Source organism: Nerophis lumbriciformis, linkage group LG11 (assembly GCF_033978685.3).
Source record: "Nerophis lumbriciformis linkage group LG11, RoL_Nlum_v2.1, whole genome shotgun sequence".
NCBI classification, from domain to species: domain Eukaryota; kingdom Metazoa; phylum Chordata; class Actinopteri; order Syngnathiformes; family Syngnathidae; genus Nerophis; species Nerophis lumbriciformis.
In genome coordinates this window covers 35,349,858-35,373,327 of record NC_084558.2, presented here as the reverse complement: position 1 = coordinate 35,373,327, position 23,470 = coordinate 35,349,858, and the positions used below count along the sequence as shown (strand labels likewise).

At 41.4% G+C, this 23,470-nt stretch overlaps 1 protein-coding gene across 6 annotated transcripts in view; it reads right to left on the bottom strand.

Annotated features, from left to right (window-relative positions):
- LOC133610462 (protocadherin-15-like) overlaps positions 1-23,470 on the bottom strand; it is a 345,402-nt gene that overhangs the window by 226,815 nt on the left and 95,117 nt on the right. For all 6 annotated transcript variants that reach the window (XR_009815878.1, XR_009815880.1, XR_009815879.1 and 3 more), the window contains one exon: positions 13,391-13,561. Coding sequence is in view for 3 of the 6 variants with exons in the window: in XM_061966744.2 (XP_061822728.1) it covers positions 13,391-13,561 (171 nt within the window). In the remaining 3 variants the exon portion in view is untranslated. The remainder of the gene's footprint in view (positions 1-13,390; positions 13,562-23,470) is intronic.

Sequence of the window (23,470 nt, the reverse complement as noted above, 5' to 3'; positions counted from 1 at the left end):
TAATGTTATGGTGAATAAAATGAAAAGGAGAGTGTTTATGATAAACATGCAAATAAGGTAAATATAAGAGCATAGGAGGACAGAACATTGGGTAAAAATATAGTCGACTTTACATTGTGAGGCGGTTGTAGTTGGCTTTAACTAGTCATGGTTCAAACAATGCTTAAGTGTCAATGTCTTATGAAACACAAAAATGTATACTGTCTCTCAAAGCCCAGATTGCGAGTGTCACTTAAAAAACCAAAAACCAAAAACCAACGTGTGACTGAAAGAGCTGCTGTGTCATTTGACTGTAAAGCGCCATCAGGAAGCGCTTCTTTCAGCTCACAATTGACAACTCCCACTGAGAGACATCGGAGGAGCGGGCATGCCGTGTTTGAAATCAGTTTTCGTTGCCATCCTCGACCTAAATGCAACCTAGAAAAAGGAGAAATTCCGAATTCTGGAATAATTTTAGTCTCGTAGCGCCAATTAAGGTTGTATTTAGTATTTCGCTCCTTGACCAGAATAGTGATTTTATTATTCCTTTTTGTGTAGCTATTCGTTTAAAAAAAATAAAAAACATTATATGTGCTATTATTTTCATTTGTAGGTGGCGGATGATCATTAATATACACCAACAAAGTATCAGTGCAGTGTCAATACAGCTGGTGGGTGCGCTATACACTCACTGAGGCCTCATTTACCGGCCCGGGCGCATGCCAATGCACATTCTTCAGTAAGCCGCGGAGCGCACCTCGGGACACGCCCACGGCCGCTCATCTCTGCATGCGTCACTCCGGCCGGCAGCAGCAGCTGCTTTTCATCGGCAATCAGCACACCTGGAGCTGATGATCAGACCTGCCCTTAAAAGCCTGCTCAACCTGCTATCAGAACGTAACCATCCGTTCCCGTACTGTAAGCCGTATACATGCTTGATGCAATCCTGCTCTCTCTCTGTGTTTTCCCCTCCGTGATTCATTGTGCGTTTTCCCGTGTCTTCCTTGTCGTCCTCCCAGCAGTCTGCCTTTGTTCCCGCGTCGACGAGCTGTGCATCTCGTCATATCTTGCTCCTCTGCTTCCCGGACTGCCTCTTGGATCTCGACCTCCAGCTTGGACAAGGACCTCCTATGCCCCGCTTAGCCCCCGACTTCCTGCTTGCCTCACAGACATTCAAGCCCGCCTTCTCCCCCTGATCGCCCGCCTCTGGTCCAACACTCCCGGTAACATACTCATTAATGCCTACACATCTCACAGTCTAACACCATACACATGTTTGGATTTTGTCACACTCCATTTCCTTATATTGTTTATATTAGTATATATATTGTGGTCATTACATATACATAATAAAACAGAGCTTTTACGCCCCCTTGTGGCGCCTTCTCCCCCTGATCGCCTGCCTCTCGCCCAACACTCCCGGTAACATACTCATTAATTCCTACACATCTCACAGTCTAACACCATACACATGTTTGGATTTTGTCACACTCCATTTCCTTATATTGTTTATATTAGTATATATATTGTGGTCATTACATATACATAATAAAACAGAGCTTTTACGCCCCCTTGTGGCGCCTTCTCCCCCTGATCGCCTGCCTCTCGCCCAACACTCCCGGTAACATACTCATTAATTCCTACACATCTCACATAGTCTCACACCATACACACTTTTGGACTTTGTCACATTCCATTTCCTTATATTATTGTTTATTATTAGTATATATATTGTGGTCATTATATATACATAATAAAACGGAGCGTTTATGCCCCCTTGTGGTCTGTGCCGTCTACACTCCCCCTGTAAACATAACAACTAGCTAGCTAACTGTGCATTCGTAGTTGCTGCTCAGCTACTTGTAAAGGACCACAATGTATCCCACTGGACATCCTGCAACTATTGCTGATATGTTACAAATTCAGCATAAATACAAAGCATGCAGCTTCCCACTTTAGTTATCAAAATGTAATAAATGAGTTAAAACCAAAGAAAAGTTTTTGTGTTGGTATCTCAAGTACAGGACTCTTATATACATTATATGCACCTCTATTTAACTGCAGTGTCTCATATAGTGACTCCGCTAAAAATGATGCAAGTTCAAAAAATAACTTTGCAGTTCAGAAGAACGAAACAATGTACAGAAAACACTGTTCCCCTTGCTATATGTTGTTATATATTTGCATGCAACACGCTTAGCCCACTATTACAACAGTGAACGCAGTCCGACAGTGCAGCATTATTCAATGCATCTTGTTGTTGACGATTGTGTCACACAATCGAGAGTTGTTTACTCAACTTCTTCATTCATCTCATTGTTGCTCGCGGCCATCGTTGTTTTTGTTTTTTTTAAGAGGAGCAGAGGAAGCAGCGTGTTTGAAGCGTGTGCGTGACTGTGGCCTGACATTAAACACCTAAGTGACAAGCACTGTGTGTGTGTGTGTGCGCGTGTGTGTGTGTGCGTGTGTGTGTGTGTGTAAAGTAGAGAGAAGGAACAGCAATGCAGGCTCAAAGGCTCCAAGGTTGTCATATCTTATTAGTCTGATTAGGACTCAAAAAAACGGTAATAGATCCTTGATTCTTCTCCTAGCTTCACCTCCCTGCCTCTCTTTCACCCCGGCAACAGCAGCGCCTTTGCCTTTCATCTCTCTTGTTTGGACTTTATAACTTTTATCACATACGGAAAACTTTTTGTGCAGACACGGAGCAGACCATTCATTAGGTGCAATCTCGTGAGGTCTAAGCCAAGAGCTTTAGCTAGCTTTGGCTGATACATAGTGTATATTTTTTGTGAATAATGTTTAAATCTTGATTTGGAAATCAGTAAGAGGTGCATATCAATGAAAGTGTACAATATGCCTGACTTTAATATACACTATATTGCCAAAAGTATTTGGCCACCTGCCTTGACTCACATATGAACTTGAAGTGCCATCCCATTCCTAACCCATCAATCGGTCCACCTTTTGCAGCTATTTCAGCTTCAACTCTTCTGGGAAGGCTGTCCACAAAGTTGCGGAGTGTGTTTATAGGAATTTTCCACCATTCTTCCAAAAGCGCATTAGTGAGGTCACACTGATGTTGGTCGAGAAGGCCTGGCTCTCAGTCTCCGTTCTAATTCATCTCAAAGGTGTTCTATCGGGTTCAGGTCAGGACTCTATGCAAGCCAGTCAAGTTCATCCACACCAGACTCCGTCATCCATGTCTTATGGACCTTGCTTTGTGCACTGTTGCACAGTCATGTTAGAAGAGGAAGGGGCCCGCTCCAAAGTGTTCCCACAAGGTTGGGAGCATTGATTTGTCCAAAATGTTTTGGTATCCATTCAAAGTTCCTTTCACTGGAACTAAGGGGCCAAGCCCAACGCCTGAAAAACAACCCCACACCATAATTCCTCCTCCACCAAATTTCACACTCGGCACAATGCAGTCCGTAATGTAGCGTTCTCCTGGCAACCTACAAACCCAGGCTGGTCCATCAGATTGCCAGATGGAAAAGCGTGATTCATCACTCCAGAGAACGAGTTTCCACTGTTCTAGAGTCCAGGGACGACGTGCTTTACACCACTGCATCCAACGCTTTGCATTGGACTTGGTGATGTATGGCTTAGATGCAGCTGCTCGGCCATGGAAACCCATTCCATGAAGCTCTCTGCGTATTGTACGTAGGCTAATTGGAAGATCACATGAAGTTTGGAGCTCTGTAGCAACTGACTGTGCAGAAAGTCTTTGCACTATGCGCTTCAGCATTCGCTGACCCCTCTCTGTCAGTTTACGTGGCCTACCACTTGGTGGCTGAGTTGCTGTTGTTCCCAAACTCTTCTATTTGCTTATAATAAAGCCAACAGTTGACTTTGGAATATTTAGGAGCGAGGAAATTTCACGACTGGATTTGTTGCACAGGTGGCATCCTATGACAGTTCCACGCTGGAAATCACTGAGCTCCTGAGAGCGGCCCATTCTTTCACAGATGTTTGTAGAAACAGTCTCCATGCCTAAGTGCTTGATTTTATACACCTGTAGCCGGGCCAAGTGATTAGGACACCTGATTCTGATCATTTGGATGGGTGGCCAAATACTTTTGGCAATGTAGTATAGGTTTGCGCTCTTCAAAGTGCCATTTTCAGTTTAACAAGGAATTAAATATCGTAGTTGCAGTTTGTCTTGTATAGAGGTTAATCTGTGTCTTTATTACGAAAGCTTTTTTTACACTGAATTTATCTAGCTGATTTTTTTGCGTTTGAATTTAGTGAACTGAATTTTTTTCAGTGAAAAATGTGGTCGCAAAATACGCGTTTAAAAATGCACGTTTTAAAATTTAGACTTGAAAAATTCAGTGCAGAAAAATGTGCTGCTTCAAAACGCAAGATCCATTTCCGGTAGATTAAGACTGAATCAATCGATCCTGTCTCAGAACCAGCCAATGTGGTGTCAAGTTTAACGTCACACGACACAGGCTTTACAAAGCAACAAAAAGGGCTACCTCGGCATAATACAACATAATAAACATTTCAATTCAGCCAGCCGGATGTTTCCAAATTATAGAAATTATTCTAATGGTTAGAATTTTAATTTTTGAGTGACATGCGGGTTACTACATGCTGCTCCTTGTAAACCAGACATGAAGCAGAGTGGGCGGGGTTAGTTTACAGAGCAGCAAGCCTGAAACCACAGTATCAAACGGAGGCAGAGTTATATAACCAAGTTCTTCAGAAAAGTGATATTATATCGAATATGAGGATGTTTTTTCAACCTTTGCGTTCATGTTTTGCCGTGTTTGTTGCATCTTTGTTGTTCTTGCTCGATTATAAAAGATGTTGTCGAGAAGGTGGTCTGGGAAGTAGAGGAGCAACATTCATATATTCTCAACATTAGGTGTTTTATTGTTCATAGTTAATATTGTAAATCCCAGAGTCTGTATCTCATGTACATTCTGAGTGTCTTATTCAGTAAAAAACAAAAAGAAACCTTTTTGAAATGTCCTGTTATCACGTTTTAAAGTCATTATTGTGTACGTGTTTGTAACCAGAGTGTGGCCAGCTTTTATCCTTTTTTGAGGAATCTTGGGATTTTTTGTTTTTCACTGACCCACAGCTTATTGTAAAAATGACTGTCATCTTTGATAATAGCGTCTATAGCAGTGGTTCTTAACCTGGGTTCGATGGAACCCTAGGGGTTCGGTGAGTCGGCCTCAGGGGTTCGGCAGAGCCTCCGCCGCAGCGGTCAAGACACACCTGACTCATGAATTGATTAACGTGGACCCCGACTTAATTAAACAAATTGAAAAACTTATTTGGGTGTTACCATTTAGTGGTCAATTGTACGGAATATGTACTGTACTGTGCAATCTACTAATAAAAGTTTCATTCAATTAATCAATTGTGTAAATAAAAACTTCTCCCTATCGGCGTATCTCTACTGTAAAGTTAAAATTTGAATAACAATAATAAAGAAGTCTAAGTCTAAGTATTATGGATAACCCCAAACAATGTTCCTTCTAATTTTCCATCTCATTTGCAGGTGTGTAATTTGTTGTGATGTTCATGCACGGTTCATTTTGTACACTAATAAAAAAAAACATATAACTTTGTCTTGAATTTGAAAAAAAAAAAAATACTGTATATATATATTTTTTTCACTAAAGAAGGGTTCGGTGAATGTGCATATGAAACTGGTGGGGTTCGGTACCTCCAACAAGGTTAAGAACCAATGGTCTATAGCTTATATTACAGTATTGACCTACGTTATAATGGATTGGTTTTAGCAGCTTTAATGTATGAATTTGGCACCTGAATTATGTTTTGCATTTCTATCAAATACAAGAAATTAAGTTTTTTGCCAGTATGGAAGTGAAATGTGTATTAAATTGTATTCAGTATGGTCTAAAAGAGTCTTAAAGTTCACTCGTTGAAATGTGCAGAGACCGTGACTAACAAAATAAGTAATACAATTATGTATGATTTGTGCTGGTTTCGTATTGGGTTGATATCGGCCAATACTTAAGGATGCAATATCAATATCGGAAGGTAAAAAATTGTATTGGGGCACCCCATTTTTGAGACTTTATGAGAGGTTGAACATTAGTTCCCCGCTAATCAAAGAGATACATTCCAAGACCCCCCACAAATGGTGAAACCAACACCACTAATAATGGACGCACCAATACAACCCTATACACGCCTACTTCTGATACTCTAAATATGCTTTTTCAGTTATCAAACACAGTTTAAATTCAGTTTTACATGTTAAGAAACATTTACAGGTACACAGTCATGTACCTAAAACAGGCAGTTACACAGAGCTTTAATGATGTTCTCAAGGCCTTTTCATGCTGGAAAATGTTGAGTAAATTGAAGTGTAAGACAGTGTCCTTTGCTGTCTTTAAAGTTGGAGCACTGTTTCCCCTGCAGATAGCGCCATCAAATAATTAAGTTACCATTAAAAAAAACTAATTATTTACAATCTTATGGCATTCAATCTTTTACAATTGCACTGTTTGGTTTGTCTTTGAAGACGTTTCGCCTCTCATCCAAGTAGGCTTCGTTAGTTCGTGGTCATAGACTCAGATTGGTCAGATCTCGTCTCGCGGCTGGTGCCAAAACCCCAAATCTTTATACTCCAAAAACGAGGAGGGTGGGCCTGGGCAAGGAGGGTTTCACCCTATCGTAATGACAAAAACAACTGTTTTGATGCAAACGAGCAATCCTACTGTCAAAGCCAACGACAGTCGTTGAAGTGTAATTTTCCCTCATTAGCACTGAGGTATTGTGTGGCAGAACGATCGCTGTGGATCGACTAATACCAGACCAAAATAGTCGGAATTCCCCGCGTAAGCATTCTAAAACCCGTGGAGACCTGGCATTCCACGCTATAGCTCCCAGACTCTGGAACAATTTGCACCAGTACCTCCGTGATCTTGACTATGTTGAAACTTTTAAGAAACATTTTCACACTTCTCTTTTTAGTCAATCTTTTAGTTAATGCACCTTTTAATGTTTTGTATCCTTTTTATGATTTTGCCCCTGTTGTTTTAAATTTAATTGTTGTTTTACTTCACCTATGTTTTGTACTGCGCTTTGTGATTTTATCTGTTATAAATAAAATGAACTTACTTACTTCCTATTCAGTTGTAAACAAATGGCGCAAATGGCATTCTGGTCACAATTCTGTGTCTCAATTCTGTGATCAGAATGTTTCTAACTCCTGTTATTTGTTGGAGGCTAAATTGCAGAGTCTTTTAGGAATGGTTGAAAGGATAGTGTTGTATTCCTCTGTTCAGGGATGGTTTTTCAACCTCGATATAGATGGCTTCCCTGTCCTCCCTGTCCAGAATCTGTACCTTTTTGTTCTCAAAGGAGTGCTGTTTCTCCCTGAGGTGCAGGTAGACAGCTGACTCTTGGCCTGAAGAGTTCGCCCGTCTATGCTGTGCCATGCGTCGGCTTAGTGATTGTTTTGTTTCCCCAATATATGAATCAGTGCATTCATCATTGCACTGGATAGCATACACCAGATTGTTTTTGTGGGTGTGAGGTTTCTGGTATTTAGGATGCAGTAATGCACTAGTCTCTGTCTCAGGTGTTGGTTAAAAATTATTCTGAGTTTCTCAGATAGACCTGATACTTGTTCTTGTTATTTCTGGAACTGGGTGCACTTTTCACAAACGACCAGCTGGGGTTACCACAGGTTTTGAGGGCCTCCCTCAAATGCCTATGCTCTTTCTCTATGGCTTGTGGGCTGGTAGGAACATTATCAGCTCTGTGTTGTAGGGTTCTGATAATGCCCAGTTTGTATTCCAGTGGGTGGTGTGAGTATTGATCAGTATGTGTGGGTTTTCAATAAACCCCGACATGGAGGCACTTGTTTTCACAACACAGTCCAAAAAAGGCAACTTGCTGTCTTTGACATCCTCACGTGTGAACTTGATGTTTTTGTCCACTGAGTTAATGTGCTCCTAGAGGCTTGCACTTCTTGGTTTCTGATTTTCACCCATGTATCATCCACATACTGTATATGTACCAATGACTTGGTGCTGTTCCCTTAAAAGAGCTCAGGGCTCTCGTTTCCATGTACTCCATGTTAGGGTTGTACGGTATACCGTGCCTAGTATAGTACTAATGAATCATATTCGGTACTATACCGTCTCTAAAAAGTACTGGCGACCCACCCCCCATCGTCGTCACGTCGTGTCATTGCTGGTTTTACGAGCAGACGAGCATGTTTGGAAACGCACAATCACGGAGTACTTACAAGCAGACAATGTGTGTCGACAGAAAAGGGAGCATTTTAGCATTTTAGCTTAAAAACTAACGATAAAGGTGAAGCTAAAACACTAAAACGCCCTCAGGAAGAGGTGCTTTAAGACATGGCTAGCTAGCTATTGGCTAATGTCCATCCGCAGTCTGCAGTGTTGTAGCTACTTCTAAATCACTAATCCTTGCCTCCATGGCGACAAATAAAGTAAGTTTCTTGCAAGTATCATCCTTGCAGGACGAGGAATAGCTAAACATGCTTCACTACACACCGTAGCTCACCGGCATCACAAACGACATCGGTGGATCTACACCTAACATCCACTGTAATGATACCAAGTACAGGAGCGTATCTAGTTGATACTACTATGATTACATCGATATTTTTTAGTGTCACATTTTTTAAATTTTTTTTAAATGTAGGTTTAAAAACTCAGGAAATATGTCCCTGGACACATGAGGACTTTGAATATGACCAACGTATGATCCTGTAACGACTTGGTATCGGATTGATACCTAAATTTGTGGTATCACCCAAAACTAATGTAAAGCATCCAAACAACAGAGGAATAAGTGATTATTACATTTTAACAGAAGTGTAGATAGAACATGTTAAAAGAGAAAATATGCAGATATTAACAGTAAATAGATTAATAATTAATTTTTTACCACTTGTCAAAATAATAGAATGGAAAATTACACAATATGTTACTGCATAAGTCAGCAGCTAAATTAAGAGCCTTTGTTTGCTTACTTACTGCTAAAAGAGAAGTTGTCTTGTATGTTCACTATTTTATTTAAGGACAAACGTGCTATAAGAAACATACTGTATGTTTAATGTACCATACGAATAATGCAATTTGTTGTGGTCCCCTTTATTTATAAAAGCATCAAAGTATCGAAATACATGTAAAGGTTTGCTACTATTGGGGATACAGGTAATCTCATGGCACAACCATGCTTTTGTCGGTAAAGTGTGTAGGGTTAAGGCAAACTTCCAGCAAAAGGCGAATCTGTTCTGGGTTTAGTGTGGATCTATCCTGAAAGGTGTGATCACCTAGTAGACGTTGCCTCACAGTCTCTACTGCATCCTGGGTTGGAATGAACAGTTCAGTGGCGATCGATTGAATGCCCTGAGATTACAATGACTTGGATGAATGAGAACATTCATAGACTAATTATTTACAATTTTAAGCAGAGAAAGGGAATCCATAACAAGGGACATGAATTGTTTCCAATTTGCACTTTAACAGTAATTCTTAGTCCAACTCAATAATTCATTAGAAGCATATTGTCTTTGTGCAGGCAGATTTTTTGACACAGCTTGTGCACTGGTCTATTTTTTAACTTAAGTTATCCATCTACTATTAGTAAGTGTGTGGTGCATTAATTTAGGCAGAATGCATCACAGAAGAGTTTAACAATTCAATCAATATCCTGCTCATACAGTACATTCATTACAGCTACAAGCCTTAAGTCTTTTAGTCTTGGTTGCCAGAGCAACCCTGTGCAGCACTTCAACGCCCACAGGCAGAAAACTGTGGGCTTCAAAACAACTGCAAAATGATAATTTCATTCATAAAGAAATGTGACGCAGTGACAAGCTTAACCTTCTGGTTTAAAATAAGCTACAGCAGTGGTCCCCAACCTTTTTGTAACTGCGGACCGGTCAACGCTTGAAAATTTGTCCCACAGACCGAGGGGTGGGGGATTGTATGTATGGTATATTTTTTTATTTTTTTGTTTGTCATAAAAAAATACAATCATGTGTGCTTACAGACTGTATCCCTGCAGACTGTATTGATTTATATTGATATATAATGTAGGAACCAGAAATATTAATAACAGAAAGAAACAACCCTTTTGTGCGAATGAGTGTGAATGAGTTTTTTGGGTTGGTGCACTAATTGTAAGTGTATCTTGTGTTTTTTATGTTGATTTAATTTAAAAATGTATTATTTATTTATTTATTTTTTTTTAATTTCTTGTGCGGCCTGGTACCAATCGATCCACGGCCCGGTGGTTGGGGACCACCGAGCTACATTACCACACAATATTGCATTGACCCAAATATAAAGTGATACGGGTACCGAAAAAAATTGATTCATGTTCAAATCTCGACTCTTGTTTATCACGATTGTAAATCGATCCAAAATTTGCAAGAGTCGATTTGTTTGCTGAATGCAAAAGGCAAAGCGTTTCAAAATCAAAGAGCTTGACATGACATTTTAAGAGTGTAAAATCTGCAAAATGAAAAACAAGTACTTTGGGACCACTTTGAATCAGGTGGAATCGAGAATCTAACCTTTGAGACACTTTTTTCCCCAATTGGTTTCAATTGTCACTGATGTAAGTGACAGGAAGAAAAGCTCTGAACAGATCAGACTATTGTCACAACCTGCTGTTTTGCATGTTAACATCTCTAGACTTTTAAGAGAAGGGGTAACCACCTTTTTTTCTTCTGACATTTACTATTACTAAATAAAAATGGCCACTAGCTTATCAACCCAAACAAAGAAAATGGCTTGTTTTGCCAGACTATTAAAAACATTACCTAGCATTTTGTATTAAAACTGGTTCTATCAAATTTTTTTGTCATTTGTCATGAAACATGTCTAAATTTAACACAATTTTTTAGCAAATATTCTTTGACCCGTTGTTGGGTTACACAATTACAATTGGCAAACTAGTGGTTGGAGACCCTTGATCTACAGCAGGGGTCCCCCAAACTTTATTTGGGGGCCGCATTGGGTTAAAAAAATTTGGCAAAGACAAAAATAATAATTACAAACCCCGTTTCTATATGAGTTGGGAAATTATGTTAGATGTAAATATAAACGGAATACAATGATTTGCAAATCCTTTTCAACCCATATTCAATTGAATGCACTACAAAGACAACATATTTGATGTTCAAACTCATAAACTTAATTTTTTTTTTACAAATAATAATTAACTTAGAATTTCATGGCTGTAACACGTGCCAAAGTAGTTGGGAAAGGCCATGTTCACCACTGTGTTACATCACCTTTTCTTTTAACAACACTCAATAAACGATTGGGAACTGAGGAAACTAATTGTTGAAGCTTTGAAAATGAAATTCTCTCCCATTCTTGTTTTATGTAGAGCTTCAGTCGTTCAACAGTCCGGGGTCTCCGCTGTCGTATTTTACGCTTCATAATGCGCCAGAAAAGTACCCGCACTGTTTTTTTACGAAGCCACGCTGTTGTAACACGTGCTGAATGTGGCTTGGCATTGTCTTGCTGAAATAAGCAGGGGCGTCCATGAAAAAAACGGCGCTTAGATGGCAGCATATGTTGTTCCAAAACCTGTATGTACCTTTCAGCATTAATGGTGCCTTCACAGATGTGTAAGTTAGCCATGCCTTGGGCACTAATGCACCCCCATGCCATTACAGATGCTGGCTTTTGAACTTTGCGTCGATAACAGTCTGGATGCTTCGCTTCCCTTTTGGTCCGGATGACACGATGTCAAATATTTCCAAAAACAATTTGAAATGTGGACTCGTCAGACCACAGAACACTTTTCCACTTTTTGCATCAGTCCATCTTAGATGATCTCGGGCCCAGAGAAGCCGGCGGCGTTTCTGGATGTTGTTGATAAATGGCTTTCGCTTTGCATAGTACAGCTTTACCTTGCACTTACAGATGTAGCGACAAACTGTATTTAGTGACAGTGGTTTTCTGAAGTGTTCCTGAGCCCATGTGGTGATATCCTTTAGAGATTGATGTCGGTTTTTGATACAGTGCCGTCTGAGGGATCGAAGGTCCCGGTCATTCAATGTTGGTTTCCGGCCATGCCGCTTACGTAGAGTGATTTCTCCAGATTCTCTCAACCTTTTGATCATATTATGGACCGTAGATGTTGAAATCCCTAAATTTCTTGCAATTGCACTTTGAGAAACGTTTTTCTTAAACTGTTTGACTATTTGCTCACGCAGTTGTGGACAAAGGGGCGTACCTCGCCCCATCGTTCCTTGTGAAAGACTGAGCATTTTTTGAGAAGCTGTTTTTATACCCAATCATGGCACCCACCTGTTCCCAATTAGCCTGCACACCTGTGGGATGTTCCAAATAAGTGTTTGATGAGCATTCCTCAACTTTATCAGTATTTATTGCCACCTTTCCCAACTTCTTTGTCACGTGTTGCTGGCATCAAATTATAAAGTTAATGATTATTTGCAACAACAAAAAAAGTTTATCAGTTTGTACATCAAATATGTTGTCTTTGTAGCATATTCAACTGAATATGGGTTGAAAATGATTTGCAAATCATTGTATTCCGTTTATATTTACATCTAAGACAATTTCCCAACTCATATGGAAACGGGGTTTATAGAAAAAAACAACATTTTTTTAATTTAAAAAAACAACAACTTTGGACTTTCTATGGGCCTGATTTTGGACGCTGGCGGGCCGGATTTGGCCCACGAGCTGTAGTTTGGAGATCCCTGATCTACAGTATGAGAACCCTTTTTTCCCCCACAATCCTATATATTTTTTAAAAGTTGGATCAAAAATAGGATATAACTTAAAAAAAGTATATGAATGCATTCTCAATAGCCAATTAAGTCCTGACTTCTATTTTTCTGATGGCACCTGAACTCCAACAGACAGCAGAACAGCGACAGACGGTGAATCCTAAGCGTTTCACACACGCCTCAAGTGCAACATCTTTTAAGTCCAATTGTTCCATATTGTCGCTCTCATTTCAACACAACTACCACTCCATATTGTAAAAGAGCCTGTCCTTGATGGTGTACGCTTGCTCCTCTCCAAACTGTGTTGTAAAATTGATTTACTCGTCACTCTCTCCATTGCGCTCGTCTGTGTTTTCCCAGAGTCTTCAGTAAAATGATGTGTGTCAAAGAGTGGCAAGGATGTTGCTATAAACAACAAGATGGCACAGTAACAGAGTCCAGTAAGGCATGACTGCTCCGTTGGCCACACTTTGTTATATGTGTGTACAGTTTGTGGACAAGGTTGAGGATTATTGCCTCAAACTTTGTCATGTTTACAAAGTGGTATCATGGTAATAGGATGAACCGTAAGATGCCAAATACAGTGCTTTGACCCGCATATTGCATCTTTACAAAAGGAGTCAGCACCGTAATGGTATTTGTCAGAGTGGGGGGGGGTCTTACTGGTTCCGTCAGCTCCAGCACGTTGGACTTGTAGGTGATGGGGCTGCAGTCGCGGGTGCTCCCCACGAGCGTGCACGGCAGGAACATGGGCCCCAAGTCGTCGCCGTCCAGCACGTCCACGGTCAGGGTGGTGGTGGCGGTGCGCCGCTCGCTCGGGTAGGGGGCTCGGTCCTGCAAAACGACGCGCAAAATGTCAATCTTTTGCGACGACAAAGAGGAAAAGTGTGGCGATAACCAAAGAACTGGACACCTGATGTATTGTGGTGTAGCAAAATGAAAGACATAGATAGATTGATAGATAGATAGATAGATAGATAGATAGATAGATAGATAGATAGATAGATAGATAGATAGATAGATAGATAGATAGATGGTACTTTATTGATTCCTTCAGGAGAGTTCCCTCAGGAAAATAAAAATTTCAGCAGCAGTGTACAGAATTGAGAACGAATATTTAAAAAGTAAATAATGGGGGTATAAATGGAAATAAAATAGAAAATATAACAAGAATACAAATAAAAAGCAACAATAAGATATAAATATAACAGTAACAATAAGAATATAACAAGAGAAACTAGGCCAGTGGTTCTTAACCTTGTTGGAGGTACCGAACCCCACCAGTTTCATATGCGCATTCACCGAACCCTTCTTTAGTGAAAAATAAAATGTTTTTTTTCAAATTCAAGGCAAAGTTATATGTTTTTGGTAACACTTTAGTATGGGGAACATATTCTAAGTAACAAAGACTTAATTTAGAGTTATTTGGTTATGGTTAGGGTTAGAGGGTTAGGGCCAGGGTTAGAGGGTTAGGGTTATAATAAGGCCATGCCAAATAAGGCATTAATAAGTACTTAATAATGAAGCCTATATGAGCCAATATGTTACTAATTTGCATGTTAATAAGCAACTAATTAATGGTGAATATGTTCCCCATACTAAAGTGTTACCATGTTTTTTTACTGGTGCACAAAATGAACCGTGCATGAACATCACCTTGTTCAAAGAACAAAACCAACACAGTGCATAAACTCACAACAAGTTACACACCTGCAAATCAGTGTGACTTCTGCTGTTGTCGTATCCATAATACGCCGATAGGGAGAAGATTTTATTTACACGATGAGTCGGGTGTGTTTCGACCTCCACCGAACCCCTGAGCCCGACTTACCGAACCCCTAGGGTTCGATCGAACCCAGGTTAAGAACCACTGAACTAGGCAGTATTGACCATGTTATGAAAATGTATTGCACTTAAAATACAAAAAAAAAACGTTTTTATTGTTTTGCATCCCCTGTCATCCTAGTACCCCCCCGCCCCCAGAGAGATCATGTCCTGGAAACTCAGTACAATATAAATACCGTGCATTCGGAAAGTATTCATGCCGCTTCACTTTTTATGTTAGCGCCTTAGTCCAAAATGGAATAAATTAATTTGTGTCCTCAAGATTATACACACACAATACCCCATTATGTGATTTTTTATTTATTTTGCAAATGTATTAAAAAATAAGAAACTAAAACAAAAATCACATGTGCACAAGTTTTCACAGCTTTTGCTCAATACTTTGTTGATCCAGCTTTAGGAAGAGTCCTGGTGGTTCCAAACGTCTTCCATTTACGGATGATGGAGGCCACTGTGCTCATTGGGACCTTCAAGGCAGCAGATATTTTTCTGTACCCTTCCCCAGATGTGTGCATCAAGGCAATCCTGTCCCAGAGGTCTGCAGACAATTGTTTCGACTTCATTCTCTGCCATACACTGTGAAGTGTGGGACCTTTTATATAGACAGGTGTGTGCCCTTCCAAATCATGTCCAACCAAGTGAATTTACCACAGGTGGACTCCAATTAAGCTGTAGGAATCAGTTGAAACAGGATGCCTTGGGACTACGGCTGAAAATTAGCATTTGTGCTAAGCCCGGCGCATTTATACTGTTTATTCAAGTGTTGATTAATGTGCACTGTCTCAATTAAAGAAATGAGAAACGAGAATGAGACTTTTCAGCTTCATGGCAAAGGCTGTTAATACTTATGTACATGTGATTCCTTCATTTTTATTTTCAATACATTTGCAAAAAGAAAGGATTTGTAGAATGTTGACGACAAAAAATAATCTATTCCATTTTGGTAAAAGGCATTAAAGGGGAACATTATCACCAGACCTATGTAAGCGTCAATATATACCTTGATGTTGCAGAAAAAAGACCATATATATATTTTTAACCGATTTCCGAACTCTATATGGGTGAATTTTGGCGAATTAAACTAATTTCTAATATTCGCTCTCGGAGCGATGACATCACAACAGGAAGCAATCCGCCATTTTCTCAAACACCGGGTCAAAACAGCTCTGTTCTTTTCCGTTTTTTCGACTGTTTTCCGTACCTTGGAGACATCATGCCTCGTCGGTGTGTTGTCGAAGGGTGTAACAACACGAACAGGGACGGATTCAAGTTGCACCAGTGGCCCAAAGATGCGAAAGTGGCAAGAAATTGGACGTTTGTTCCGCACACTTTACCGACGAAAGCTATGCTACGACAGAGATGGCAAGAATGTGTGGATATCCTGCGACACTCAAAGCAGATGCATTTCCAACTATAAAGTCAAAGAAATCTCCCGCCAGACCCCCATTGAATCTGACGGAGTGTGTGAGCAATTCAGGGACAAAGGACCTCGCTAGCACGGCAAGCAATGGCGGCAGTTTGTTCCCGCAGACGAGCGAGCTATCGACCCTAGCTTCCCTGGCCTGCTGACATCAACTCCAAAACTGGACAGATCAGCTTTCAGGAAAAGAGCGCGGATGAGGGTATGTCTACAGAATATATTAATTGATAAAAATTGGGCTGTCTGCACTCTCAAAGTGCATGTTGTTGCCAAATGTATTTCATATGCTGTAAACCTAGTTCATAGTTGTTAGTTTCCTTTAATGCCAAACAAACACATACCAATCGTTGGTTAGAAGGCGTTCGCCGAATTCGTCCTCGCTTTCTCTCGTGTCGCTGGCTGTCGTGTCATTTTCGTCGGTTTCGCTTGCATACGGTTCAAACCGATATGGCTCAATAGCTTCAGTTTCTTCTTCAATTTCGTTTTCGCTACCTGCCTCCACACTACAACCATCCGTTTCAATACATTTGTAATCTGTTGAATCGCTTAAGCCGCTGAAATCCGAGTCTGAATCCGAGCTAATGTCGCTATAGCTTGCAGTTCTTTCCGCCATGTTTGTTTGTGTTGGCTTCACTATGTGACGTCACAGGAAAATGGACGGTGGTTAAAATCAGGCACTTTGAAGCTTTTTTTAGGGATATTGCGTGATGGGTAAAATTTTGAAAAAAACTTCGAAAAATATAATAAGCCACTGGGAACTGATTTTTAATGGTTTTAACAATTCTGAAATTGTGATAATGTTCCCCTTTAACATAACAAAATGGGGAGAAGTAAAGCGCTGTGAATACATTCCGGATGCACTGTACAGTGACGGGGTAAACCAGACAAATGTATGTACTAATGTACCAATGTACTAATATGATCCACTTCAAAATGTACCAATATGATCCACTTCAAGAAACTCTTCGAACTTAAAGTGTTTACAAAGTACAAAGAAGAAGAATCATGATAAACATTCTGAATATATTTCATCCATCCATCCATTCATTTTCAAAATAATCTTACTCATCTCACCATATGAAATGTAACTTACTTCACCGAGTATTATTCATTTATTTATTTATTTTTATTGTGATTACTTATGGAGTATATATGAAGTGAACAAAAGTTTTAGCAACAGTTATGTAAAAGAAAAGGGGTAGGATTAAATAAGCTCTGCTTCTTCCTACTCCTTTTCGAACATGTTGAAAAGAGAAACTGGAAATTGTGATGTATCATGTTGTATGCATGCATGTTCGAAATAAACTCAAAACTCAAATCCAGGGGTCTCAAACTCAATTTACCTGGGGACCTGAGTGAGTATTCAATTCAGAATCACATTTCAACCACCTGACTACATTTGTTAACTACCTCAACCAGCACCTATAATGACCCTGAACTCTGGTGCTAATGTCAAATGTAATGTACAAATGGTATATTGTGACACTGTTGAGTTCACCACAAGATGGTCAGCAGAACTTCAGCTTGCTTACAGGAAGTTGCTCTTTGTGTTGCCAAATGTGTCATTTTTGTGTTTTGTATTGTATTTTGTGTTTTTGTCTAGTGGGATTCAAGATTGAAATAATATATTTAACAATCAGGGTCCACAGGCCACAATTACACCAAACTACAAAGTTAAGTAGAGGGCCATAAATGGCCAAAAGGCAGTGAGTATGAGACCCCTGGAATAAACCAAAGAAATCAAACACATAAAATGTATTTAAATATTTCATATTTGCGTAACAGTAAGGAATGCTTCAATTTACTTGGCAGATTTAGTCAAATGATCGTAAATGCAGGGCCTGTTATGCCTATACGCAGATTATGCGCTGTGCCTAGGTCCTTGCGATTTGTTTTGGGAGAAAAGGCACATGTAAAATGGCAATTTAGGAATGATAGTGTGTTTCTTGTGAAATTTTACCGCAACCATTCTGAGCCGTTTCCTGCCCTGTGACCTCCTACCTCCAAAGGAATGCACCTGGGGATAGATTGATTGGCAACACTAAAAATTGGCGCGAGTGTGTGAATGTTAGTGTGAATGTTGTCCGTCTATCTGTGTTGGCCCTGCGATGAGGTGGTGACTTGTCCAGGGTGTTCCCCGCCTACCGCCCATGTGCAGCTAGGATAGGCTCCAGCACCCCCCGCGACCCAAAAGGGACAAGCGGTAGAAAATGGATGGATGGATGGATGGATTTAATCACCATGTTAGTGATTTTCTTTAAGGCTGTAGTACAGTACTGAGACCAAAACCAGGTCAAAGTCGATTATATAATAAAATATTTAACTGTTATGTTTTAATTATGTTAAATAATTTATCCATCCATCCATCCATCCATCTTCTTCCGCTTATCCGAGGTCGGGTCGCGGGGGCAGCAACTTAAGCAGGGAAGCCCAGACTTCCCTCTCCCCAGCCACTTCGTCCAGCTCCTCCCAGGGGATCCCGAGGCGTTCCCAGGCCAGCCGGGAGACATAGTCTTCCCAACGTGTCCTGGGTCTTCCCCGTGGCCTCCTACCGGTCGGACGTGCCCGAAACACCTCCCTAGGGAGGCGTTCGGGTGGCATCCTGACCAGATGCCCGAACCACCTCATCTGGCTCCTCTCAATGTGGAGGAGCAGTGGCTTTACTTTGAGCTCCTCCCGGATGACAGAGCTTCTCACCCTATCTCTAAGGGAGAGCCCCGCCACCCGGCAGAGGAAACTCATTTCGGCCGCTTGTACCCGTGATCTTGTCCTTTCGGTCATGACCCAAAGCTCATGACCATAGGTGAGGATGGGAACGTAGATCGCCCAGTAAATCGAGAGCTTTGCCTTCTGGCTCAGCTCCTTCTTCACCACAACGGATCGATACAGTGTCCGCATTACTGAAGAGGCCGCGCCTGTCGATCTCACGATCCACTCTTCCCTCACTCGTGAACAGAGGTGGGTAGAGTAGCCAGAAATTGTACTCAAGTAAGAGTACTGTTACTTTAGAGATTTATTACTCAAGTAAAAGTAAGGAGTAGTCACCCAAAAATTTACTTGAGTAAAAGTAAAAAGTATGTTGTAAAAAAACTACTCAAGTACTGAGTAACTGATGAGTAACATACACACACATATCATATATATATATATATATATATATATATATATATATTGTCATGTCTGTGTGATCATGTTTTGTTTTAGTAATGTTCGGTTTAAATTTTGGACTTTTTGTGCACTTTTGTTTTGTTTTGTCACCATAGCAACCATTAGTTTCACCTGTCACGTCACGCACCTGTTTCACGTTCGGACTCACACACACCTGTCACCAATCATGTCACTGTTATTTAAGCCTACCTTTGTTCATCACTCGTTCTGCCTGCGTTGTTTTGATGTCACACCGGTTTATGTCTTGCTCTGTCCAAGTAAGTTTCCATGTCCATGCCATAGCTTCTGTTTAAGATTAGCCTCACTTGCGTTTTAGGCACGCTTGCCTCTTTTTTTGTTGTAGTTGTTGTTGTATTGTTTATGTTCGCGGTAGTGCGTGATTTATATTAATAAATCCTAGCCTACCTTCACGCTGTTGTCCGGAGCCGTCTATTTTTGCATTGGAAGAACAACCCCGCAGCTAGCTGCGAACCCCACGTGACAGAACGCAGGCAGCAGACGTTCTTCCGCAGACCGGCCACGAGGAGGTGATGGAGACGCGCTGGCAAAGCTGGAAGCCAACCAGAAAGGCTTTTTCTCGCCAGCATGACGCGTCGTTCCCCCAAAACCCTCCCACGGACAACAAGATTCCCCAAGCAGCTCATTTTTCCTTGCCGCCGCAGGAGACCTGTGCTGATGACGTCATCCCGCCCACTGGTGATGACGTCAGAAACCAAGATTTTTTTTTTTTTAGATTCTATTTACGCCCTCTGTCAGCCGCCCACCAAGGACTTCGTTTCAAAAAATAATCCTTTTGAGAAATTTTTTTCTAAATTTCGATTTTTTCAGACTCAGTCTAAAGTGGGGGTGGTGAATAGATTTTCTGGACAATTTAATGGGGAGGATTCTGCCCCCCTCCATACCTCCCCCCACCCACCCTTAAAGAGAGTTCCAGACCGCAGGGAGCGCGTCTGGTATCCGCTCCTTGAGGGGGGGGGCTAGGGCTGGGAACTGCACTGGTGGGGTGACTCAGCTTCACCATGTCAAGCCACAGCCTCCCTCACGGCCGCCACCACCAGTCTTTTACCATGCCAAGCCGCAACCCCCAGCTAGACCACCTCCACCTGCACCAGTAGCTCCACGACGCCAAGCTCCGGTACCAGCTCCACGACGCCAAGCTCCGGTACCAGCTCCACGACGCCAAGCTCCGGTACCAGCTCCACGACGCCAAGACCCGGTACCAGCTCCACGACGCCAAGACCCGGTACCAGCTCAACGACGCCAAGACCCGCCATGCCAAGACCAAGACCCGCCATGCCAAGACCAAGACCCGCCATGCCAAGACCAAGACCCGCCATGCCAAGACCAAGACCCGCCACGCCAAGCTCCGGTACCAGTTCCACGACGCCAAGACCAAGACCCGCCACGCCAAGACCAAGACCCGCCACGCCAAGACCAAGACCCGCCACGCCAAGACCAAGACCCGCCACGCCAAGACCAAGACCCGCCACGCCAAGACCAAGACCCGCCATGCCAAGACCAAGACCCACGCCGAGCTTCGCCGCCTGATGCGCCACGCCGAGCTTCGCCGCCTGACGCGCCACGCCGAGCTTCGCTGCCTGCATCATCTGCTGCTTCCACGCCTGCCACGATGACGCACCTCCCTCCTCGTCGGTCACGGATATGGCCGCTACCTGGTCGCCCGCCACGCCAAGTGCGCCCACCTCCCAGTCGGCCACGAATGTGGCCATTCCCTGGGCGTCCGCCTCGCCTGCTGCAGCGGCGTTCCACTCGCCGCCGCCACCTAACTCTGCCCCGGTGGATACGGGGACACGTGGCCTGGCGACCCACCGCCATGTCCCCCTCCCGCCCTCCCATGACTCTTGTTGATATTTTCTGTTTTTGGACATCTGGGATCTGTCCGTAAGGGGGGGATTCTGTCATGTCTGTGTGATCATGTTTTGTTTTAGTAATGTTCGGTTTAAATTTTTGACTTTTTGTGCACTTTTGTTTTGTTTTGTCACCATAGCAACCATTAGTTTCACCTGTCACGTCACACACCTGTTTCACGTTCGGACTCACACACACCTGTCACCAATCATGTCACTGTTATTTAAGCCTACCTTTGTTCATCACTCGTACTGCCTGCGTTGTTTTGATGTCACACCGGTTTATGTCTTGCTCTGTCCAAGTAAGTTTCCATGTCCATGCCATAGCTTCTGTTTAAGATTAGCCTCACTTGCGTTTTAGGCACGCTTGCCTCTTTTTTTGTTGTAGTTGTTGTTGTATTGTTTATGTTCGCGGTAGTGCGTGATTTATATTAATAAATCCTAGCCTACCTTCACGCTGTTGTCCGGAGCCGTCTATTTTTGCATTGGAAGAACAACCCCGCAGCTAGCTGCGAACCCCACGTGACATATATAAATATATATATATATATATATATACATATATACATACATTGATATATACAGTATATAATTTATATGTATTTTTTTTGCCGTTTTTGTTTACATGTTAATAGTGTTTTAATGAATATACATGCATGTTTAACACATATAGATTCCTTTCTTTCATGAAGACAAGAATATAAGTTGGTGTATTACCTGATTCTGATGACTTGCATTGATTGGAATCAGACAGTAGTGATGACAAACGTCCACGTTTTCAAATGGAGGAGAAAAAAAGTTCCTCCTTTCTGTCTAATACCACATGAAAGTGGTTGGTTTTTGGCATCTTATATGTCCAGCTTCCATATTCGTTTTTATACACTTTACAAGAAATACATTGGCGGCAAACTCCGTAGCTTGCTAGCTTGTTTGCGCAGGCTTTCGGAGACTCTTATTTTGAAAGCGCAGGCGCGATGGAGCGGCACTTTTATTGTGAAGACAGGAACTGTGCAGTCAGTCTTTAGGCTTTTGACGGGGTGTACGGTTGAAAAAATAAAATGGTCTTTTTTCCTTCACACTTTTGATTGATTGATTGGAACTTGTATTAGTAGATTGCACAGTACAGTACATATTCCGTACAATTGACCACTAAATGGTAACACCCCAATAAGTTTTTCAACTTGTTTAAGTCAGGTCATGTGACCCCTGGCTCTGTTTGATTGGTCTAACGTCACCAGTGACTGCATCTGATTGGTGGAACGGAGTGAACGTCACCAGTGACTGTATTTGTTGAAACGCAGGCACTATGAAGGTCTGTCTGACAGACCAAAACAAACAAAGCGTGCATTAACAGATTGATAAAAATTAGTAGCGAGTTGAATGTAGATAAAAGTAGCGGAGTAAAAGTAGCGTTTCTTCTCTATAAATATACTCAAGTAAAAGTAAAAGTATGTTGCATTAAAACTACTCTTAGAAGTACAATTTATCCCAAAAGTTACTCAAGTAGATGTAACGGAGTAAATGTAGCGCGTTACTACCCACCTCTGCTCGTGAACAAGACTCCGAGGTACTTGAACTCCTCCACTTGGGGCAAGATCTCCTCCCCAACCCGGAGATAAATAAATAATTTATTTTTTCACAAAATAATTAATAAACAATTTCCCAAATAAAATCCTGCTCAAATACAATTTAGCCTGCGTAGATGCTCAGATTCTGTGTCGCAAAAGGGACAAGCGGCAGAAAATGGATGGATGGATGGAATTGCACAGATTATTATTATAGTTTACTTTTTTTTTTTTTATATAATCTTTTTCACCTTAATTGGATTTGAGCAATAATTAGAATAGGCTATTTTACTGATAGTAACTTAATACAGCATACCATACAGCAACACATATTTGTCTATTACTATGTCAGCTACCTCTCTTTGTTTATAATGTATATTTTCTGCTGGATCTACTCTCTATTTTATGCTGCCCTTTTTTTGCTGAAGCTGTTACATATACTGTAATGTTGTACATGGTAATTGGGATTTGTTATATATTGTATATCCATCCATCCATCCATTTTCTACCGCTTATCCCTTTCGGGGTCGCGGGGGGTGCTGGAGCCTATCTTAGCTACAATCGGGCGGAAGGCGGGGTACACCCTGGACAAGTCGCCACCTCATCAACACAGATAGACAGACAATATTCACACTCACATTCCCACATTAGGGCCATATTATATACAAAATATAATATAATAATATATCAGTATATATGATATACCGTATTTTTCAGAGTATAAGTCGCACTGGAGTATAAGGCGCACCGGCCAAAAATGCATAATAAAGAAGGAAAAAAACATGTATAAGTCGCAATGGAGTATAAATCGCATTTTTTGGGGAAATTTATTTGATAAAAGCCAACACCAAGAATAGACATTTGAAAGGCAATTTAA